This window comes from Nerophis ophidion, linkage group LG12 (genome assembly GCF_033978795.1).
Source record: "Nerophis ophidion isolate RoL-2023_Sa linkage group LG12, RoL_Noph_v1.0, whole genome shotgun sequence".
In the NCBI taxonomy this organism is placed as follows: domain Eukaryota; kingdom Metazoa; phylum Chordata; class Actinopteri; order Syngnathiformes; family Syngnathidae; genus Nerophis; species Nerophis ophidion.
This window is the reverse complement of record NC_084622.1, coordinates 64797-84010: the sequence shown is the minus strand read 5'-3', so window position 1 is coordinate 84010 and position 19214 is coordinate 64797. Positions and strand designations below refer to the sequence as shown.

Here is a 19214-nt window from a genome sequence, read left to right as displayed (position 1 = left end):
CATGTCGTTCTTCCCTTAACTTGAAGAAAACACCATCAAGTTGTAACTTATGGTCTTTCTCACGTAATGCTCAGACTAAACAACTGAAACGCAATACGACTTTATAAACCTCTACTGTGAGAGAAATGTGATCCGCCGTAAACACAGTGCATTTTATTTTGAAAATTAACCCGGGGTTTTATTTTGTACACTACTTCCTGTCCTGCACGATCCGCTCTGCCCTGTGAGGAGTTGATGTGCCGTGCTCAATTGATGCGCTGTGCTCCGACGTCCGGCAAAAACAGAAGCTGACACATTGAATAATACAGCGTTTTTCGGAAATATTACCCATATTAGATGCTGAATAAGTGGACGGCGACTAGACCATAACTCACAGGTTCAAGTTGCTCCACTGTCACGTCTCCTTAGGCCGCAGTTGGTTCTCTATCCTCTCTCTCACTCACTCACTCGCCCTCTCTCTCTCTCTCTCTGGCGGAAGCGCAGCCTCAAACAACCCGGTATTACAAGAAAACTTGGAGTTTTTGTACCGCTGTTTTTTTTTTGTTTTTTTTTGTTTTTTACATCTGTAACAGGAATTTATGAATGTTGTTTAAAGAAAAAAAAAAGAAAAAAAACACACACACAGGCAGAGGGCACTTTTTAAGACGAGGCAAAAAAAGGCAGGTGTTCAAGCACCCATAGGGCTCCTATGTGTGCACGTGCCAGTATCCATGTATCGCCCAGCCCGAATTACAACATAAAATGGCACAGCATAACATAACACGGCAAAAGATACGTGACATGGCATCAGCTTAAAATGTATTTTGTGTCTTGCAGAATGGAAATGTCCAGTGTCTGATGAAGAGATGTCCACCATTGGCATGCGCTAACCCTCATACCTCAGCTGGAGAATGCTGCCCACAGTGTCCTGGTAAAGTTAAAGTGCCAATGATTGTCACACACACACACACTGGGTGTGGTGAAATTTTTCCTCTGCATTTGACCCATCCCCATGTTAACCTCCTGGGAGGTGAGGGGAGCAGTGAGCAGCAGCGTGTGCTGCGCTCGTCAATCTTTTGGTGATTTAACCCCCAATCCCAACCCTTGATGCTGAGTGTCGATCAGGGAGGTAACGGCTCCCAGTTTATATGGTCTTTGGTATGACTCGGACGGGGTTTTAACTCACAACCTCCCAGTCTCAGGGCAACCACTCCAACCACTAGGCCACTGAGATGAAAGGACATTCAAGAAAACGTAGTAATGTTTATGAATTATTGAGACCATAAAATATCACAATAGTAATAATCAGGAAAAATTTGTACATTTTATAATAACAAAACTATATTTATAGAAAAAGGTATAATTTTATGAGAAAAATGTCCAAAAGCCATAATATTCCACAAAAAAAAAAAAAAGAAGGAAGAAGTTGGAAAGTAATATCTTCAGAAAAAAAAACATGTTAAAAGGTCACAAGTATAAAACAGTAATATTCTAGAAATATTGTCATGTTAAAATATGATGAATTTAATACCCGCGAGAAAAGAATAAAGCTGTAATGCTTTGCCCTGTGATGAGGAGGCGACTTGTCCAGGGTGTACAACGCCTGCCGCCCGAATGCAGCTGGGATAGGCTCCAGCACCATCCGCGACCCCTAAAGGGACAAGCGGTAGAAAATGGATAAATGGATGGTTATATAAGTCAAAATTTTTTATAATCAATTAATCAACGTTTATTTATATAGCCCTAAATCACAAGTGTCTCAAAGGGCTGCACAAGCCACAACGACATCCTCTGTTCAGAGCCCACATAAGAGCAAGGAAAAACTCAACGCAATGGGATGTCAATGTGAATGACTATTAGAAACCTTGGAAAGGACTGCAGATGTGGGTGATCCCCGCGCCCCACCTCCCACCCCAGGGGAGACCAGATACAATGGACGACGAGTGGGTCTAGCATAATATTGTGAGAGACCAGTCCATAGTGGATTTAACATAATAGTGTAAGAGTCTAGTCCGAAGTGGATCTAACATAATAGTGTGAGTCCAGTCCATGGTGGATCTAACATAATAGTGAGAGTCCAGTCCATAGTGGATCTAACATAATAGTGTGAGAGTTCAGTCCATAGTGGATCTAAGATAATAGTGTGAGAGTCCAGTCCATAGTGGATTTAACATAATAGTGTAAGAGTCTAGTCCGAAGTGGATCTAACATAATAGTGTGAGTCCAGTCCATGGTGGATCTAACATAATAGTGAGAGTCCAGTCCATAGTGGATCTAACATAATAGTGTGAGAGTTCAGTCCATAGTGGATCTAAGATAATAGTGTGAGAGTCCAGTCCATAGTGGATCTAACATAATAGAGAGAGTCCAGTCCATAGTGGATCTAACATAATGGTGAGAGTCCAGTCCATAGTGGATCTAACATAATAGTGAGAGTCCAGTCCATAGTGAATCCAACATAATAGTAAGAGTCCAGTCCATAGTGGATCTAACATAATGGTAAGAGTCCTGGCCATAGTGGATCTAACATAATAGTGTGAGTCCAATCCATAGTGGATATAACATATTAGTGCGAGTCCAGTCCATAGTGGATCTAACATAATGGTGAGAGTCCAGTCCATAGTGGATCTAACATAATAGGGTTAGAGTCCAGTCCATAGTGGATCTAACATAATGGTGTGAGAGTCCAGTCCATAGTGGATCTAACATAATGGTGTGAGAGTCCAGTCCATAGTGGATCTAACATAATGGTGTGAGAGTCCAGTCCATAGTGGATCTAACATTATAGTGTGAGAGTCCAGTCCATAGTGGATCTAACATAATAGTGTGAGAGTCCAGTCCACAGTGGATCTAACATAATAGTGTGAGAGTCCAGTCCATAGTGGATCTAACATAATGGTGTGAGAGTCCAGTCTATAGTGGATCTAACATAATAGCGTGATAGTCCAGTCCATAGTGGATCTAATATAATAGTGTGAGAGTCCAGTCCATAGTGGATCTAACATAATAGTGTGAGAGTCCAGTCCACAGTGGATCTAACATAATAGTGTGAGAGTCCAGTCCATAGTGGATCTAACATAATGGTGTGAGAGTCCAGTCTATAGTGGATCTAACATAATAGTGTGAGAGTCCAGTCCATAGTGGATCTAATATAATAGTGTGAGAGTCCAGTCCATAGTGGATCTAACATAATGGTGTGAGAGTCCAGTCCATAGTGGATCTAACATAATGGTGTGAGAGTCCAGTCCATAGTGGATCTAACATTATAGTGTGAGAGTCCAGTCCATAGTGGATCTAACATAATAGTGTGAGAGTCCAGTCCATAGTGGATCTAACATAATAGTGTGAGAGTCCAGTCCATAGTGGATCTAACATAATAGTGTGAGAGTCCAGTCTATAGCGGATCTAACATAATAGTGTGAGAGTCCAGTCCATAGTGGATCTAACATAATAGTGACAGTCCAGTCCATAGTGGATCTAACATAATAGTGAGATTCCAGTCCATAGTAGATCTAACATAATAGTGAGAGTCCAGTCCATAGTGGATCTAACATAATAGGGAGAGTCCAGTCCATAGTGGATCTAATATAATAGTGAAAGTCCAGTCCATAGTGGATCCCACATAATAGTGAGAGTCCAGTCCATAGTGGATCTAACATAATGCTGAGAGTCCAGTCCATAGTGGATCCCACATGATAGTGAGAGTCCAGTCCATAATGGATCTAACATAATAGTGAGAGTCCAGTCCATAGTGGATCTAACATAATAGTGAGATTCCAGTCCATAGTGGATCCAACATAATAGTGAGAGTCCAGTCCATAGTGGATATAACATAATAGTGAGAGTCCAGTCCATAGTGGATCTAATATAATAGTGAAAGTCCAGTCCATAGTGGATCTAACATAATAGTGTGAGAATCCAGTCCATAGTGGATCTAACATAATAGTGAGAGTCCAGTCCATAGCGGATCTAACATAATAGGGAGAGTCCAGTCCATAGTGGATCTAACATAATAGTGTGAGAGTCCAGTCCATAGTGGATCTAACATAATAGTGAGAGTCCAGTCCATAGTGGATCCCGCATAATAGTGAGAGTCCAGTCCATAGTGGATCTAACATAATAGTGAGAGTCCAGTCCATAGTGGATCTTACATAATAGTGTGAAAGTCCAGTCTATAGTGGATCTAACATAATAGTGAGAGTCTAGTCCATAGTGGATCTAACATAATAGTGAGAGTCCAGTCCATAGTGGATCCCACATAATAGTGGGAGTCCAGTCCATAGTGGATCTAACATAATAGTGAGAGTCCAGTCCATAGTGGATCCCACATAATAGTGAGAGTCCAGTCCATAGTGGATCTAACATAATAGTGTGAGTCCAGTCCATAGTGGATCTAACATAATAGTGTGAGAGTCCAGTCCATAGTGGATCTAACATAATAGTGAGAGTCCAGTCCATAGTGGATCTTACATAATAGTGTGAAAGTCCAGTCCATAGTGGATCTAACATAATAGTGAGAGTCCAGTCCATAGTGGATCTAACATAATAGTGAGAGTCCAGTCCATAGTGGATCTAACATAATAGTGAGAGTCCAGTCCATAGTGGATCTTACATAATAGTGTGAAAGTCCAGTCTATAGTGGATCTAACATAATAGTGAGAGTCTAGTCCATAGTGGATCCAACATAATAGTGAGAGTCCAGTCCATAGTGGATCCCACATAATAGTGAGAGTCCAGTCCATAGTGGATCCCACATAATAGTGAGAGTCCAGTCCATAGTGGATCTAACATAATAGTGAGAGTCCAGTCCATAGTGGATCTAACATAATAGTGAGAGTCCAGTCCATAGTGGATCCCACATAATAGTGAGAGTCCAGTCCATAGTGGATCTAACATAATAGTGAGAGTCCAGTCCATAGTGGATATAACATTATAGTGTGAGAGTCCTGTCCATAGTGGATCTAACATAATAGTGAAAGTCCAGTCCATAGTGGATCTTACATAATAGTGTGAAAGTCCAGTCCATAGTGGATCTAACATAATAGTGAGAGTCCAGTCCATAGTGGATCTTACATAATAGTGTGAACGTCCAGTCCATAGTGGATCTAACATAATAGTGAGAGTCTAGTCCATAGTGGATCTAACATAATAGTGAGAGTCCAGTCCATAGTGGATCCCACATAATAGTGAGAGTCCAGTCCATAGTGGATCCCACATAATAGTGAGAGTCTAGTCCATAGTGGATCTAACATAATAGTGAGAGTCCAGTCCATAGTGGATCCCACATAATAGTGAAAGTCCAGTCCATAGTGGATCTAACATAATAGTGTGAGTCCAGTCCATGGTGGATCTAACATAATAGTGAGAGTCCAGTCCATAGTAGATATAACATAATAGTGTGAGAGTCCTGTCCGTAGTGGATCTAACATAATGCTGAGAGTCCAGTCCATAGTGGATCTAACATAATGGTGATAGTCCAGTCCATAGTGGATCTAACATAATGGTGAGAGTCCAGTCCATAGTGGATCTAACATAAAAGTGAGAGTCCAGTCCATAGTGGATCTAACATAATAGTGTGAGTCCGGTCCATATATGAGAATATAGTCAGATATTTTGTAAGAAACAAAAATTATACAAAACTACGAATGAATAAATGTTTTCTGGTAATTCCATCCTTTTCCTACCGCTTGTCCCTATTGGGGTCAATTATATTTCCATAATCTATTTACATAAAATGACATGTTTTGACTTTACTATCATACCACTATATGATACGCTCTTGTATTCCTATGATAAGCCTTAGAATAATCCTACCAACCTTTCATGTTCATGGTGACTAAAACCTGAAAACTGAATTTGAAACAAACGCACTGCTTAGAGAGCGTTGCCCCCAGTGGTCTGATACTGGAAGTGTAAAGACAAAGCAGGAATTATGTTCAGAAAACCGTATTTTACACTTTTGTTATTTTGTGTGCCTCTTTCCCCCTGCAGCGGCGCCTTCAGACTGTGAGTACGAGCGACACACTTACAGACACGGTCAGCGTTTCTACCGGCCGGCTGACCCCTGCCAGTTGTGTTCCTGCAACAATGCCAGCGTCCAATGTCAGAGGAAGCCTTGTCCCTTTGCTTCCTGCTCCCATCCAATCACGCGGGACTGCTGCCGAACATGCGAAGGTACAGTCCTGGTCAGAAGTTTAGAGACCTTACCTCTGGGCTGATGATTTTAGCTTGTCCTGAAAAATTTGGAGGAAATCCTCCTTTTTCATTGTGCCATTTACTCTCTGTAAAGCACCAGATCCATTGGTAGCAAAACAGGCCCGGATCATAATACTACCACCACCATGTTTGGCAGTAGGTGTGGTGTTCCTGGGATTAAAGGCCTCACCTTTTCTTCTCCAAACATATTGCTGGGATTGTGGCTTAAATTTGTGTTTAATTTGACTTGACATGGATGAGGATAAGACCTTCTGGAGAAAAGTTCTGTGGTCAGATGAAACCTGAACCTTCATGAAGTTCAGTTCTTTTATGAATTTTACATCTGCTGGGTCAAAAGTATACATACAGCAATGTTAATATCTGCTTACATGTCTCTTGGCAAGTTTCACTGCAATAAGGCACTTTTGGTAGCCATCCACAAGCTTCTGCTTGAGTTTTTGACCACAGAATTGGTGCAGTTCAGCTAAATGTGTTGCTTTTCTGACATGGACTTGTTTCTTCAGCATTGTCCACACGTTTAAGTCCGGACTTTGGGAAGGCCATTCCAAAACCTTCATTCTAGCCTGATTTAGCCATTCCTTTACCACTTTTGAGGTGTGTTTGGGGTCATTGTCCTGTTGGAACACCCAACTGCACCCAAGACCCAACCTCCGGGCTGATGATTTTAGATTGTCCTGAAGAATTTGGAGGAAATCCTCCTTTTTCATTGTGCCATTTACTCTCTGTAAAGCACCAGTTCCATTGGCAGCAAAACAGGCCCGGATCATAATACTACCACCACCATGCTTGGCAGTAGGTGTGGTGTTCCTGGGATTAAAGGCCTCACCTTTTCTCCTCCAAACATATTGCTGGGTATTGTGGTCTAAATTTGCGTTTAATTTGACATGACAAGGATAAGGATAAGATATTCTTAAGGAAAGTTCTGTGGTCAGATGAAACCTGAACCTTCATGAAGTTTAGTTCTTTTATGAATTTTACATCTGCTGGGTCAAAAGTATACATACAGCAATGTTAATATTTGCTTACATGTCCCTTGGCAAGTTTCACTGCAATAAGGCACTTTTGGTAGCCATCCACAAGCTTCTGTTTGAGTTTTTGACCACAAAATTAGTGCAGTTCAGCTAAATGTGTTGCTTTTCTGACATGGACTTGTTTCTTCAGCATTGTCAACAGGTTTAAGCCAGGACTTTGGGAAGGCCATTCTAAAACCTTCATTCTAGCCTGATTTAGCCATTCCTTTACCATTTTTGAGGTGTGTTTGGGGTCATTGTCCTGTTGGAACACCCAACTGCACCATACTTGACAATCTCCCGGGGCAACCATTCCCCCGTATTTCTCCCGATTTCCGCCCGGACAACAAAAATGGGGGCGTACCTTTAGCACCCTTTACTACCTGTCGTCACGTCGGCTTTCCGTCCATACAAATGGCATGCCGGCACAGTCCCATAACATCTACGGCTTTTCAAACACACAAGTGAATGCAAGGCATACTTGTTCAACAGACATACAGGTCACACTGGGGAAGTTTAACACTTTTACAAATATGTGCCAGACTGTGAACCCACACCAAACAAGAATGACAAACACATTTTGGGAGAACATCTGCACCGTAACACAACAGTACAAATACCCAGAATCCCTTGCAGTACTAACTCTTCTGGGATGCTACAATATACACCCCCGCTACCAACAAACTGCCTCGCCCCCCCCCCCCCCCCCCCCCCCCCCCCATCCCCATCTCCCGAATTCGGAGGTCTCAAGGTTGGCAAGTATGAACTGCGTCCAAGACCCAACGTCCGGGCTGATTATTTTAGCTTGTCCTGAAGAATTTGTAGGTCATCCTCTTTTTTCATCGTCCCGTTTACTCTCTGTAAAGCACCAGTTCCATTGGCAGCAAAACAGGCCCAAAGCATAATACTACCACCACCATGCTTGACGGCAGGCATGCTGTTCCTGGGATTAAAGGCCTCACCTTTTCTCCTCTAAACATATTGCTGGGTGTTATAGCCCAGTGGTCCCCAACCTTTTTGTATCCGCGGACCGGTCAACGCTTAATAATTTGTCCCGCGGCCCGGCAGGGGTGGGGGGATGGTGGGGGAAATCCTTTTTTTTTTCTTTTTTTAACTTTTTTTTTTCTTTGTCATGAAAAAGGGACGTTTTGTCATGAAAAAGGGAGGTTTTTGTGGTTGGTGCACTAATTGTAAGTGTATATTGTGTTTTTATGTTGATTTAATAAAACATAAAAAAAAATAAACAATTTTTTTTTTTTTGTAAGAAAAATTAATAAAAAAATTTTCTGCGGCCCGGTACCAATTGGGCCACGGCCCGGTGGTTGGGAACCACTGTTATAGCCAGTTACATTTTTGTTTCATCTGACATCACATGTACAAAGATAAGACCTTCTGGAGGACAGTTCTGGGGGGACGACGTGGTGCGATTATTAGAGTGGCCGTGCCAGCAACCTGAGGCTTCCCGGTTCGATCCCCACTCACTGCCAACCTCGTCATGTCCGTGGTGTCCTTGAGCAAGACACTTCAGCCTTGCACCTGATGGGTGGTGGTTAGGGCCTTGCATGGCAGCTCCCGCCATCAGTGTGTGAATGTGTGTGTGAATGGGTGAATGTGGAAAAAGGGTCAAAGCGCTTTGAGTACCTTGAAGGTAGAAAAGCGCTATACGAGTATTAGACATATTAGATAGTACTTTATTTATTCCGTCAGGAGAGTTCCTTCAGGAAAATTTAAATTTTCAGAACAATCCCATTCAAGATCAGACAAACATTACAGGGAGACAGAACAGGATCGCTGACGGGTCTGCCGGCTTCCAGCGCCCCTTACAAAAAAGATGAGATGAAGGTAAACAAGGGGGGGGGAATACAAGATTAAAATAAAATTAAAAAATTGGTCTTAGCCTGGGCCCTGGAGAGGGGGTGCAGACTGAGGCCAAGGGAAAAAAACAAGTCATAGCCATGTGTAAGAGGGAAACATCAAACATCAAAGAACACAGAGGACATTAAAGCAGCGGATACAACTAGACACTTCTACATACAGCTATGAATAAAAAGTAAAAGAAACATATACACTGTGGTGGCCTCTGCGGTGTTCCAACCCATCGTCCGCTGGGGTGGGGGGAGCATGGCCAGAGATAGGAGCAGACCCAACAAAGCAACCAAGACAGCCAACTCCACTCTTGGCCAGTGTCCAGTCCGCATGGATGTGCGAGGATACGTCCAAGGTGACTGAGGTGTCCCGACACCTGCTCACCCAGCCAAGACACCGCGAAGCCTCTCCGTCCCAGCGCTCAGTGCCAGCTCTGCAGCTCTGTCCCCTCATCCGCATCTCCTCCAGTCCCTCCAAACTGACTCTGGTGTGGCAGAGACCCAGCAGCTGGTCTCCATGGCCAAAAGGCTCCCGGGAGGCAGATCCAGAAGTCCACAAAAAAAGCACCACAGAGGTCACGAAAGTGGCACCCCTTGTCACACAGTCCCAAAGGGTCCCGGACCAAAAGGCAAACAAATATAATAACACATGAAAACAAGAGGGAAAAACAAAAGGATGACACAAGAGCACAGAGCTCCTGCCAACAGCAGCCACCACAGCAGCGCCATAACCCATTTAACAGCAATATGTTTGGAGGAGGCCCTGCGATGAGGTGGCAACTTGTCCAGGGTGTACTCCGCTTTCCGCCCGATTGTAGCTGAGATAGGCACCAGCGACCCCCGCGACCCAAAAGTGAATAAGTGGTAGTAAATGGATGGATGCTTGGAAGAGAAAAAGTGTGGCCTTTAATCCCAAAAACACAACACCTACCGTCAAGAAACTGATCAGGCGGGCCGGTTCTACAATTGGAATAAAACTGGACTCACTGGAGACGATGGCAGAGAAGAGGACTGTTGACAAACTAGTGAGCATCCTGGATGATGCCAGTCACCCTCTGCATAGCGTTATCAGTAGCCAGAGGAGCCTGTTCAGTGCTAGACTGCTTCATCCCAAGTGCAGGACTAATAGACTCAAAAACTAATTTGTCCCACACGCCATTAGACTGTACAACTCCTCTCTGGGGCGGGGGGGTACTAGGATGACAGGGGATGCAAAACAATAACAGTGCAATACGTTTTCATAACATGGTCACTACTGCCTACTTTGTCTTGTTATATTCTTATTTTACTGTTATATTTTTATTCCCATTGTTGCTTTTTAGTTTTTATTCTCATTGTAATATTTCTCTTTTTTGATCTCAACTCTGTACACTGCTGCAGGAATTTTAATTTTCCTGAAGGAACTCTCCTGAAGGAATCAATAAAGTACTATATATCTATCACCACTAAGCATGGTGGTGGTAGTATTATGCTTTGGGCCTGTTTTGCTGCCAATGGAACTGCTGCTTTACAGAGAGTAAATGGAACAATGCAAAAGGAGGATCATCTTTTTATTGTCATTTGAAATCGTCCTTGTGTTTTTGTTGCAGGCTGCACGTATGAAAGTCGGGAGCGTGCCAACGGGGAGACGTGGGACGACGTTTCGGACCCCTGTGCTGCGTGTGTGTGTCGCGAGGGGTCCGTAAGCTGCGAGACCAAGCGCTGCCCCCCTGCAGACTGTAAGCACCCGGTGCAGAGAGCCTGCTGCATGTCCTGTGATGGTGAGGACAACTTTCACATGTCACTGACCATCATCTCCGTGCTTCTAAAGAAACACTAATTTCCTGCTTCCTGCAGGCTGCATGTTTCATGGGCGAGAACACGCCGACGGCACAGAGTTTGCCGACGATGAAGACCCCTGTGCCGTGTGTTACTGCTACGGGGGGGAGGTGGTCTGCAGCAGACTGCCCTGCTATGGAGACTGCCGTCATCCTTACAAAGCACCTGGACGCTGCTGTGGGGAATGTGAACGTGTGTTGAACTCCTGTATTCTTCATCTTACCATCACTAATACTCTTTAAGTACGGTATTTCCACTTAAGCCACCAAACTGAGAAAATATGCGTATTTTAAAGTAAGAATGGCATCATGGATGATGCTCAGGATCAGTTAAAAGTATCTGTTTGTTTTTATATGGGGCGGTTTAGCTCGGTTGGTAGAGTGGCCGTGCCAGCAACTTGTGGGTTGCAGGTTCGATTCCCACTTCCGCCATCCTAGTCACTGCTGTTGTGTCCTTGGGCAAGACACTTTACCCACCTGCTTCCAGTGCCACCCACACTGGTTTGAATGTAACATAGATATTGGGTTTCACTATGTAAAAAGCTTTGAGTCACTGGAGAAAAAGTGCTATATAAATATAATTCACTTCACATATGTATTTTTTTTAGCTTTTTTTTTTGAGAGAAAAAAATTGGCATTCGTTCAATAAGAAAGTGAGATTTGGAAACATTTAAAAGTTAAGTTGTGAATAAAACAATAACTTGTCATTTTAGACCAAAGGTGTCAAACTCAAGGCCCCAGGGGCCGAATCTGGCCCGCCACATTATTTTCTGTGGCTCGCAAAAGCCTGGAAAAAATATGCATTAATAAAATGCTTAATCTTTTCCTACTAAATGTATTTATTTCCCTTTTGACGTTAAAAATCATGTATTACATGCAATTGCATATATTTTAACATTCAATATTATCAAAATCTAAATCGGGTCGGGAACCTTTTTGGCTGAGAGAGCCATACAAGCCAAATATTTTAAAAAGTATTTCCATGAGAACCATATAATATTTTTTAAAGACTGAACACAACTAAATGTGTTCATTTTTAGGAAAAAACAACATTTTTAGAGTATAATAAGTCTCTTATTCTTTTTAATAACATTGTTATTCTGAAGCGAACCAACAACACATAAAATACTTCTTACCACTAATGTGACTTCTTTAACAGGTGCGGTAGAAACCAGATGGATGGATTAAAATGCATGAGAATGTTTTATATTTTGAACGTTATTTTTGACACTATGACTACCAGCGGAATTATTCATTACTTATCGTGTTAAGCAATGTCAGCTAAAATTTATCTGAGAGCCAGGTGCAGTCATCAAAAGAGCCACATCTGGCTCTAGAGCCATAGGTTCCCTACCCCTGATCTAAATAGTACATAATGTATTGCAAAAATACTTTTTGTTAAAATAAAGATAAAAACTGTACTTAAATATCTGCTTGACTTATGATTTCAAAACAAATTATCAACCAAATTGTAGACTGCAACATTGACAATAGATTTATGGTAAAATTACAGAGAGTAAATGGTACAATTAAAAAGGAAGATTACCTCCAATTTCTTCAGGACAAGCTAAAATCATCAGCCCAGAGGTTGGAAGTTATTTTTTTGTCCATCTGTGGAGAGGGGCGTGGCCTGCGGGCCTGCCGCGGAGCGGGGTGTGCAAGGACCGGCCTAGAAGACAGCGGCAGGTGAGTAGATGATCCAGCTGGGCCATCTACTCACAACCATATTGCCTTTCTGTAACATTGACAATAGATTTTACGGTTCAATTCCGCCGACTGAGTTTTTTACCGTAAAATCAACTTTGGTACTGTTTTTTTCCATGTACAGTAAGACACTAAAACATCAAAAAACAAAAAAAATTATAATTAAAACAAGATTTTACAGTACAAAGAAACAAACGGAAAGCTATGTTGCTTGAATTTTAACGATAAAAACTGTGGTATTGTTTTTCCATTCTATATGTTGTAAAAAAAACAAAAAAACCCCACTGCCTATGATAAAATTCCTGTGTGCCAGTTTTTAAAGTACAATGAAAATATTTATTTGCAGCTTATATATATAAAAAATATATATTGTTGGTGTACTATATATATAAATGTATAATTATTAATTACTCATTGTTAGAGGCCCTCTGAGGGCAACCATAACTGCGATGTGGCCCTCAATGGAAATGAGTTTGACACCTCTGTTTTAGAAGAACAAAAATTAAAAAAGTAAAGTCGTAATATAATGTGAATTTTTTTTTAAACATTTTTAGATTAAAACGGCAGTTTTTTTAGATGACAGTTATGTTATGAAAAAATAGCCATAATATGATAAGAATAACCCAGTAATTTTTTTTTGTAAAAAGAGCTCATATTATAGAAAAAAAGTAGCACTGTAACAAGAATAAAGTTGTAGTATTATGCAAAGAAATTCTAAAGGTTGAGTAAAAAAAACTTTTTTTTTTATAGAATAAGTAATTCTGATACAAAAATGTGCCGTAACAAGACAATAACACCGTGGTAAATTTTTGAATAAAAAAAAAGCAAATGTATTACACGTAAAAAGGTTTAAAAATGTTATATTAATTATAGTCCTAAGGAAAAAAAATCTGAATTAAGTAATAATATACAATAGAAAATTTCAATAATATGACAAGAATTACGCAGTAATATTTTTTGTAAAAAGAGCTCATATGGAAAAAAGTAGTACTGTAACAAGAATAAAGTTGTAGTATTTTGCAAAACAATTCTAAAGGTTGAGTAAAAAAACTTTTTTTTTCTAGAATTATGTTAAAAACAATGTGCCGTAGCTGGACAATAATACTGTGGTAAATTTTTTTTTTTTTAAAAACAAGCAAAGATATTACACGAAAAAACATTTAAAAATGTTATATTAATTAAAGTCATAAGAAGATTTTTTTCAGAATAAAGTTGTAATATACAAGAAAAAATTACCATAATATGACATAAAGAACCCAGTAATGTTTTTAGTAAAAAGGGATTATATAATAGGAAAAAAGTAGTACTGTAACAAAAATAAAGTTGTAGTATTATGCAAAACAATTCTAAAGGTTGAGAAAAAAAACTTTTTTTTTTTAGACTTCTGTTAAAAAAATGTGCCGTAATAGGACAATAATACTGTGGTAAAATTTTGGAGGAAAAAACAAGCAAAAATATTTCACGAAAAAAATGTTTAAAAATGTTTTATTAATCATAAGAAATTTTTTTCAGAATGAAGTTGTAATAATGTACAAGAAAAAAATTACCATATTATGGAAAGTATAACAGTAATAGTTTTAGTAAAAAAGAGCTTATATTATAGGAAAAAAGTAGTACTGTAACAAGAATAAAGTTGTATTGTGCAAAACAATTCTAAAGGTTGAGTAAAAAAAACATTTTTTTTCTAATTATGTTTAAAATATGTGCCGTAATACAACAATAATACTGTGGTATTTTTGAGACAAAAACAAGCAAAAATATTACACAAACAAACGTTTAAAAATGTCATGTTAATTAAAGTCAGGAGACATTTTTTTCAGAAAGAAGTTGCAATAATATACGATAACAAATTACTATGAAATGACAGGAATACCGCATGTTTTAATAATAATGTTTTTTGTAGAATGTTAAAAAAATGTACTGTAATAGGACAATAATAATGTGGTAACATTTTGAAAAAAACAACACGCAAACACTACACACACAAAAAAAACGTTTAAAAATGTTATATTAATCATAAGAAATGTTTTTCAGAATGTTATAAGATAGAAGAAAAAATGTCGAAGTTCCACGAATAAAGCCATCATTTTTTTGCGTAAAAATCCGAATTAAGCTGTAATATTCTCAGAAACGTTTTTATACTACGGGATGAAAATGTGTTAATATCACAAGAATAAAGCAGAAATGGTCAGAATGTTGTGGAGGAAAATGACAAGAACTAAGCTACATTTTTTGTAAATGGAGCCATAATGTTACAAGAATAAAGCCACACCATCCTCAGAAAAAAGTCATACTAATACCAACAAATTAGAAAATAAAGTCCTAGTATTTTCAGAAAAAAATGTATAACTAGTTTTGATTGAGACTTTTATTAGTAGATTGCAAAGTACAGTCCATATTCCGTACGATTGACCACTAAATGGTAACACCCCAATAAGTTTTTCAACTTGTTTAAGTCGGGGTCCACGTTAATCAATTCATGGTATGTTGATAGTAATAGTATTCAGAATAACCAAATATTTGTTTTAGTAAAAGTACAAAATAAGTGAAAGTCATACCTTTATATTAAAAAAAGTCATACCTTTTATATTAAAAATGTAAAACTATCAGTACTCGGAATCACCAAATATTTGTTCCAGTAAAAGTACAAAATAAATGAAAGTCATACTTTTATGAAACAGTAAAAAGTAGAACCTGGACCCTTTGAACTGAGGATTCATATTTCAAACCCAAAAAACCGAGCCACTTCCTCCAAATCTAACCGCCATGTTTAGTCTCCTCTCTGACGTTAACTCTGTCTTCTTTTGTCAGGATGCTTTTATAACGGCGACGTCCTCTCTAATGGACAGTCCATTCCAGACCCGAACAACTCTTGCTCTGAATGCACCTGCCAGGTAGCATCAGTGTTGTTCTTTGTTTTTTCTGTCATGGCTCACAACACATGTGTTTCCTTCCAGACTGGCACTGTTCGCTGCGTGAAAAGATCCTGTCCTCCAGCGCTCTGTCCTCACCCTGTCCCCGACACTTGTGGATGTCCAGTCTGTGACGGTGCGTCCTTCCTCACATTGTCTCCTATGTGCTAGGGTTGGATGCTATACCGCTGTTAGTATAGTACCGCCATACGTATGAATCATATTCGGTACTATACCGCCTCTTAAAAATTCCGGTCCTCCTACCGCCTTTCAAAAGTACCAGTCCCGCACCCGTTGTGTGTTCTAATTACTTCGACATGACTTATCTATGTCTCCATGGCGACAAATATAATACAAGTATTTCAAGTAATATCCTTCAAGTATTATCCCTGTAGGACGAGTGATAATTAAGTTAAAGTACCAATGATTGTCACACACACGCTAGGTGAGGTGAGATTTGTCCTCTGCATTTGACTCCTTCCCTTGTTCACTTTAAAATATGTGCCGTAATAGGACAATAATACTGTAGTAAAATTTTGAAGACCAAAAAAAGCAAACATATTACGCGAAAAAAAAAAAAGTTTGAAAATGTTATATTAATAAGATTTTTTTTTTAATGAAGTGGTAATAATATACAAGAAAAAAAATACCATAATATGACAAGAATGACACAATAATATTTTTAGTAAAAAGAGCTCATATTGTAGGAAAAAAGTAGTACTGCAACAAGAATAAAGTTGTATTATGCAAAACAATTCTAAAAGTTGAGTACATTTTTTAAATTTTTTTAGTTATGTTAAGAAAATGTGCCGTATTAGGACAATAATACTGTGGTAAAAAAAAATTGACAAAAAAAAAGCAAAGATATTGCACACAAAAAAACATGTTAAATGTTACTAATTATAACAATTTTTTTTCAGAATGAAGTTTTAATAATATACAAGAAAAAGATTCCATAATATGACAAAAATAATGCAGTAATATTTTTTAGTAAAAAGAACTCATGTTATAGGAAATAATGTAGTTGTATTATGCAAAACAATTATAAAGGTTGAGTAAAAAAGAATTTTCTTTTTGAATTATGTTTAAAAGATGTGCCGTAAAAGGACAATAATACTGTAGTAAAATTTTTGAGACAAAAACAAGCAAACATATTACGCGAAAAAAAAACGTAAAATTTTTTCATATTAAAAATAATTTTTTTTAAATGAAGTGGTAATAATATACAAGAAAAAATACTATAATATGACAAGAATGACACAGTAATATTTTTAGTAAAAAAGAGCTCATATTATAGGAAAAAAGTAGTACTGTAACAAGAATAAAGTTTTATTTTGCGAAACAATTCTAAGGGTTGAGTAAAAAAAAAAATGTTAATGTTAAAATGTGCCGTAATAGGACAATAATACTGTGGTAAAATGTTTGAGAAAAAACAAGCAAAATTATTACACAAATAAAACGTTTAAAAATGTTATATTAATCATAAGAATCTTTTTTCAGAATGACGTTGTAATAATTTACAAGAAAAGGTTACCATAATATGACAAGAATAACACAGTTATATTTTTAGTAAAAACAGCTCATATTATAGGAAAAAAGTAGTACTGTTACAAGAATAAAGTTGTAGTATTATGCAAAACAATTCTAAAGGTTGAGTAAAATTTTTTATTTTTTTTTAGATATGTTAATAAAATGTGCCGTGTTAGGACAATAATACTGTGGTAAACATTTCTAGACAAAAAAAAAGCAGATATTGCACAAAAAAAACCTTAAATGTTACTAATTATAAGATTTTTTTTTTCCGAATGAAGTTGTAATAATATACAAGAAAAAAATTCCATAATAAGACAAGAACAATGCAGTAATATTTTTTAGTAAAAAGAGCTCATATTATAGGAAATAATGTAGTTGTATTATGCAAAACAATTATAAAGGTTGAGTAAAAAAACGTTGTTTTTTTTTCGAATTATGTTTAAAAGATGTGCCGTAATAGGACAATGATACTGTAGTAAAATATTTGAGACAAAAACAAGCAAACATATTACGCGGGAAAAAAAAAACGTTAACATTTTTTATATTAATTACAATTTTTTTTTTAATAAAGTGCTAATAATATTCAAGAAAAAAATACCATAATATGACAAGAATGACGGAGTAATATTTTTAGTAAAAAGAGCTCATATTATAGGAAAAAAGTAGTACGGTAACAAGAATAAAGTTGTATTATGCAAAACAATTCTAAAGGTTGAGTAATTTTTATTTTTTTTATGTTAAGAGAATTTGCCGTAATAGGACAATAATACTGTGGTAAAATTTTTGAGAAAAAAACAAGCAAAATTATTACACAAATAAAACGTTTAAAAATTGTATATTAATCATAAGAATTTTTTTCAGAATTAAGTTGTAATAATATACAAGAAAAAATTACCATAATATGACAAGAATGACACAGTAATATTTTTATTAAAAAGAGCTCATAGGAAAAAAGTAGTACTGTATCAAGAATAAAGTTGTAGTATTATGCAAAACAATTCTAAAAGTTGAGTAAATATTTTAAATTTTTTTAGTTATGTTAAGAAAATGTGCCATATTAGGACAATAATACTGTGGTAAAATTTTTTTAGACAAAAACAAGCAAAGATATTACACGACAAAAACATTAAATGTTACTAATTATAAGAATTTTTTTCAGAATGAAGTTTTAATAATACACAAGAAAAAAATTCCATAATATGACAAGAATAATGCAGTAATATTTTTTTGTAAAAAGAGCTCACGTTATAGTAAATAATGTAGTTGTATTATGCAAAACAATTCTGAAGGTTGAGTAAAAAAACTTTTTTTTTTTCGAATTATGTTTGAAATATGTGCCGTAATAGGACAATAATACTGTAATAAAATTTTTGAGACAAAAACAAGCAAACATATCACACAAAAAAATAGTAATAAGAATTTTTTTTTTTAATGAAGTGGTAATAATATACAAGAAAAAAATACCATAATATGACAAGAATGACAGTAATATTTTTACTTTAATGATACTAAGTGCAATAGCGTATGTAGTTGATACTACTATGATTACATTAATATTTTTTATCATCACAAAATCTTTTTTCCTTTTTTTAAATGTATATTATGTTTATAAACTCAGAAAATACATCCTTGGACACATGAGGACTTTGAATATGAGCAATGTATGATCCTGTAGCTACTTGATATCGGATCGATACCCAAATTTGGGGTATCATCCAAAACTAATGTAAAGTATCAAAGAAAAGAAGAATAGGTGATTATTACGTTTTAACAGAAGTGTAGATAGAACATGTTAAAACAGAAAATAAGCAGATATTAACAGTAAATGTACAAGTAGATTAATAATCCATTTTTACAGTTTGTCCCTCATTATGTAGACAAAATAATAGGTGTATAAATGACACAATATGTTACTGCATACGTCAGCAGACTAATTAGGAGTCTTTGTTTATTAACCTACTACTAAAAGACAAGTTGTCTAGTATGTTCAACATTTTATTTAAGGACAAACTTGCAACAATATACATATGTTTAATGTACCCTAAGATTTTTTGTTACAATAAAGCCAATAATGACATGTTTTGTGGTCCACTTTATGTAGAAAAGTACCAAAAAGTATGGAAATACATTTTGGTACCGGTACCGAAATATTGGTATTGGGACAACACTACTTTGAAT

The 19214-nt window shown here is 37.3% G+C and overlaps 1 protein-coding gene across 1 annotated transcript in view; it reads left to right on the top strand.

Moving 5' to 3' along the window:
• Positions 1–19214, top strand: part of LOC133563730 (kielin/chordin-like protein) — a 63448-nt gene that overhangs the window by 3948 nt on the left and 40286 nt on the right. Inside the window, exons 2-7 of the mRNA XM_061918031.1 lie at positions 817–910; positions 5971–6153; positions 10660–10830; positions 10907–11080; positions 15403–15485; positions 15549–15639. Of these exons, the coding sequence (XP_061774015.1) occupies positions 817–910; positions 5971–6153; positions 10660–10830; positions 10907–11080; positions 15403–15485; positions 15549–15639 (796 nt within the window). The remainder of the gene's footprint in view (positions 1–816; positions 911–5970; positions 6154–10659; positions 10831–10906; positions 11081–15402; positions 15486–15548; positions 15640–19214) is intronic.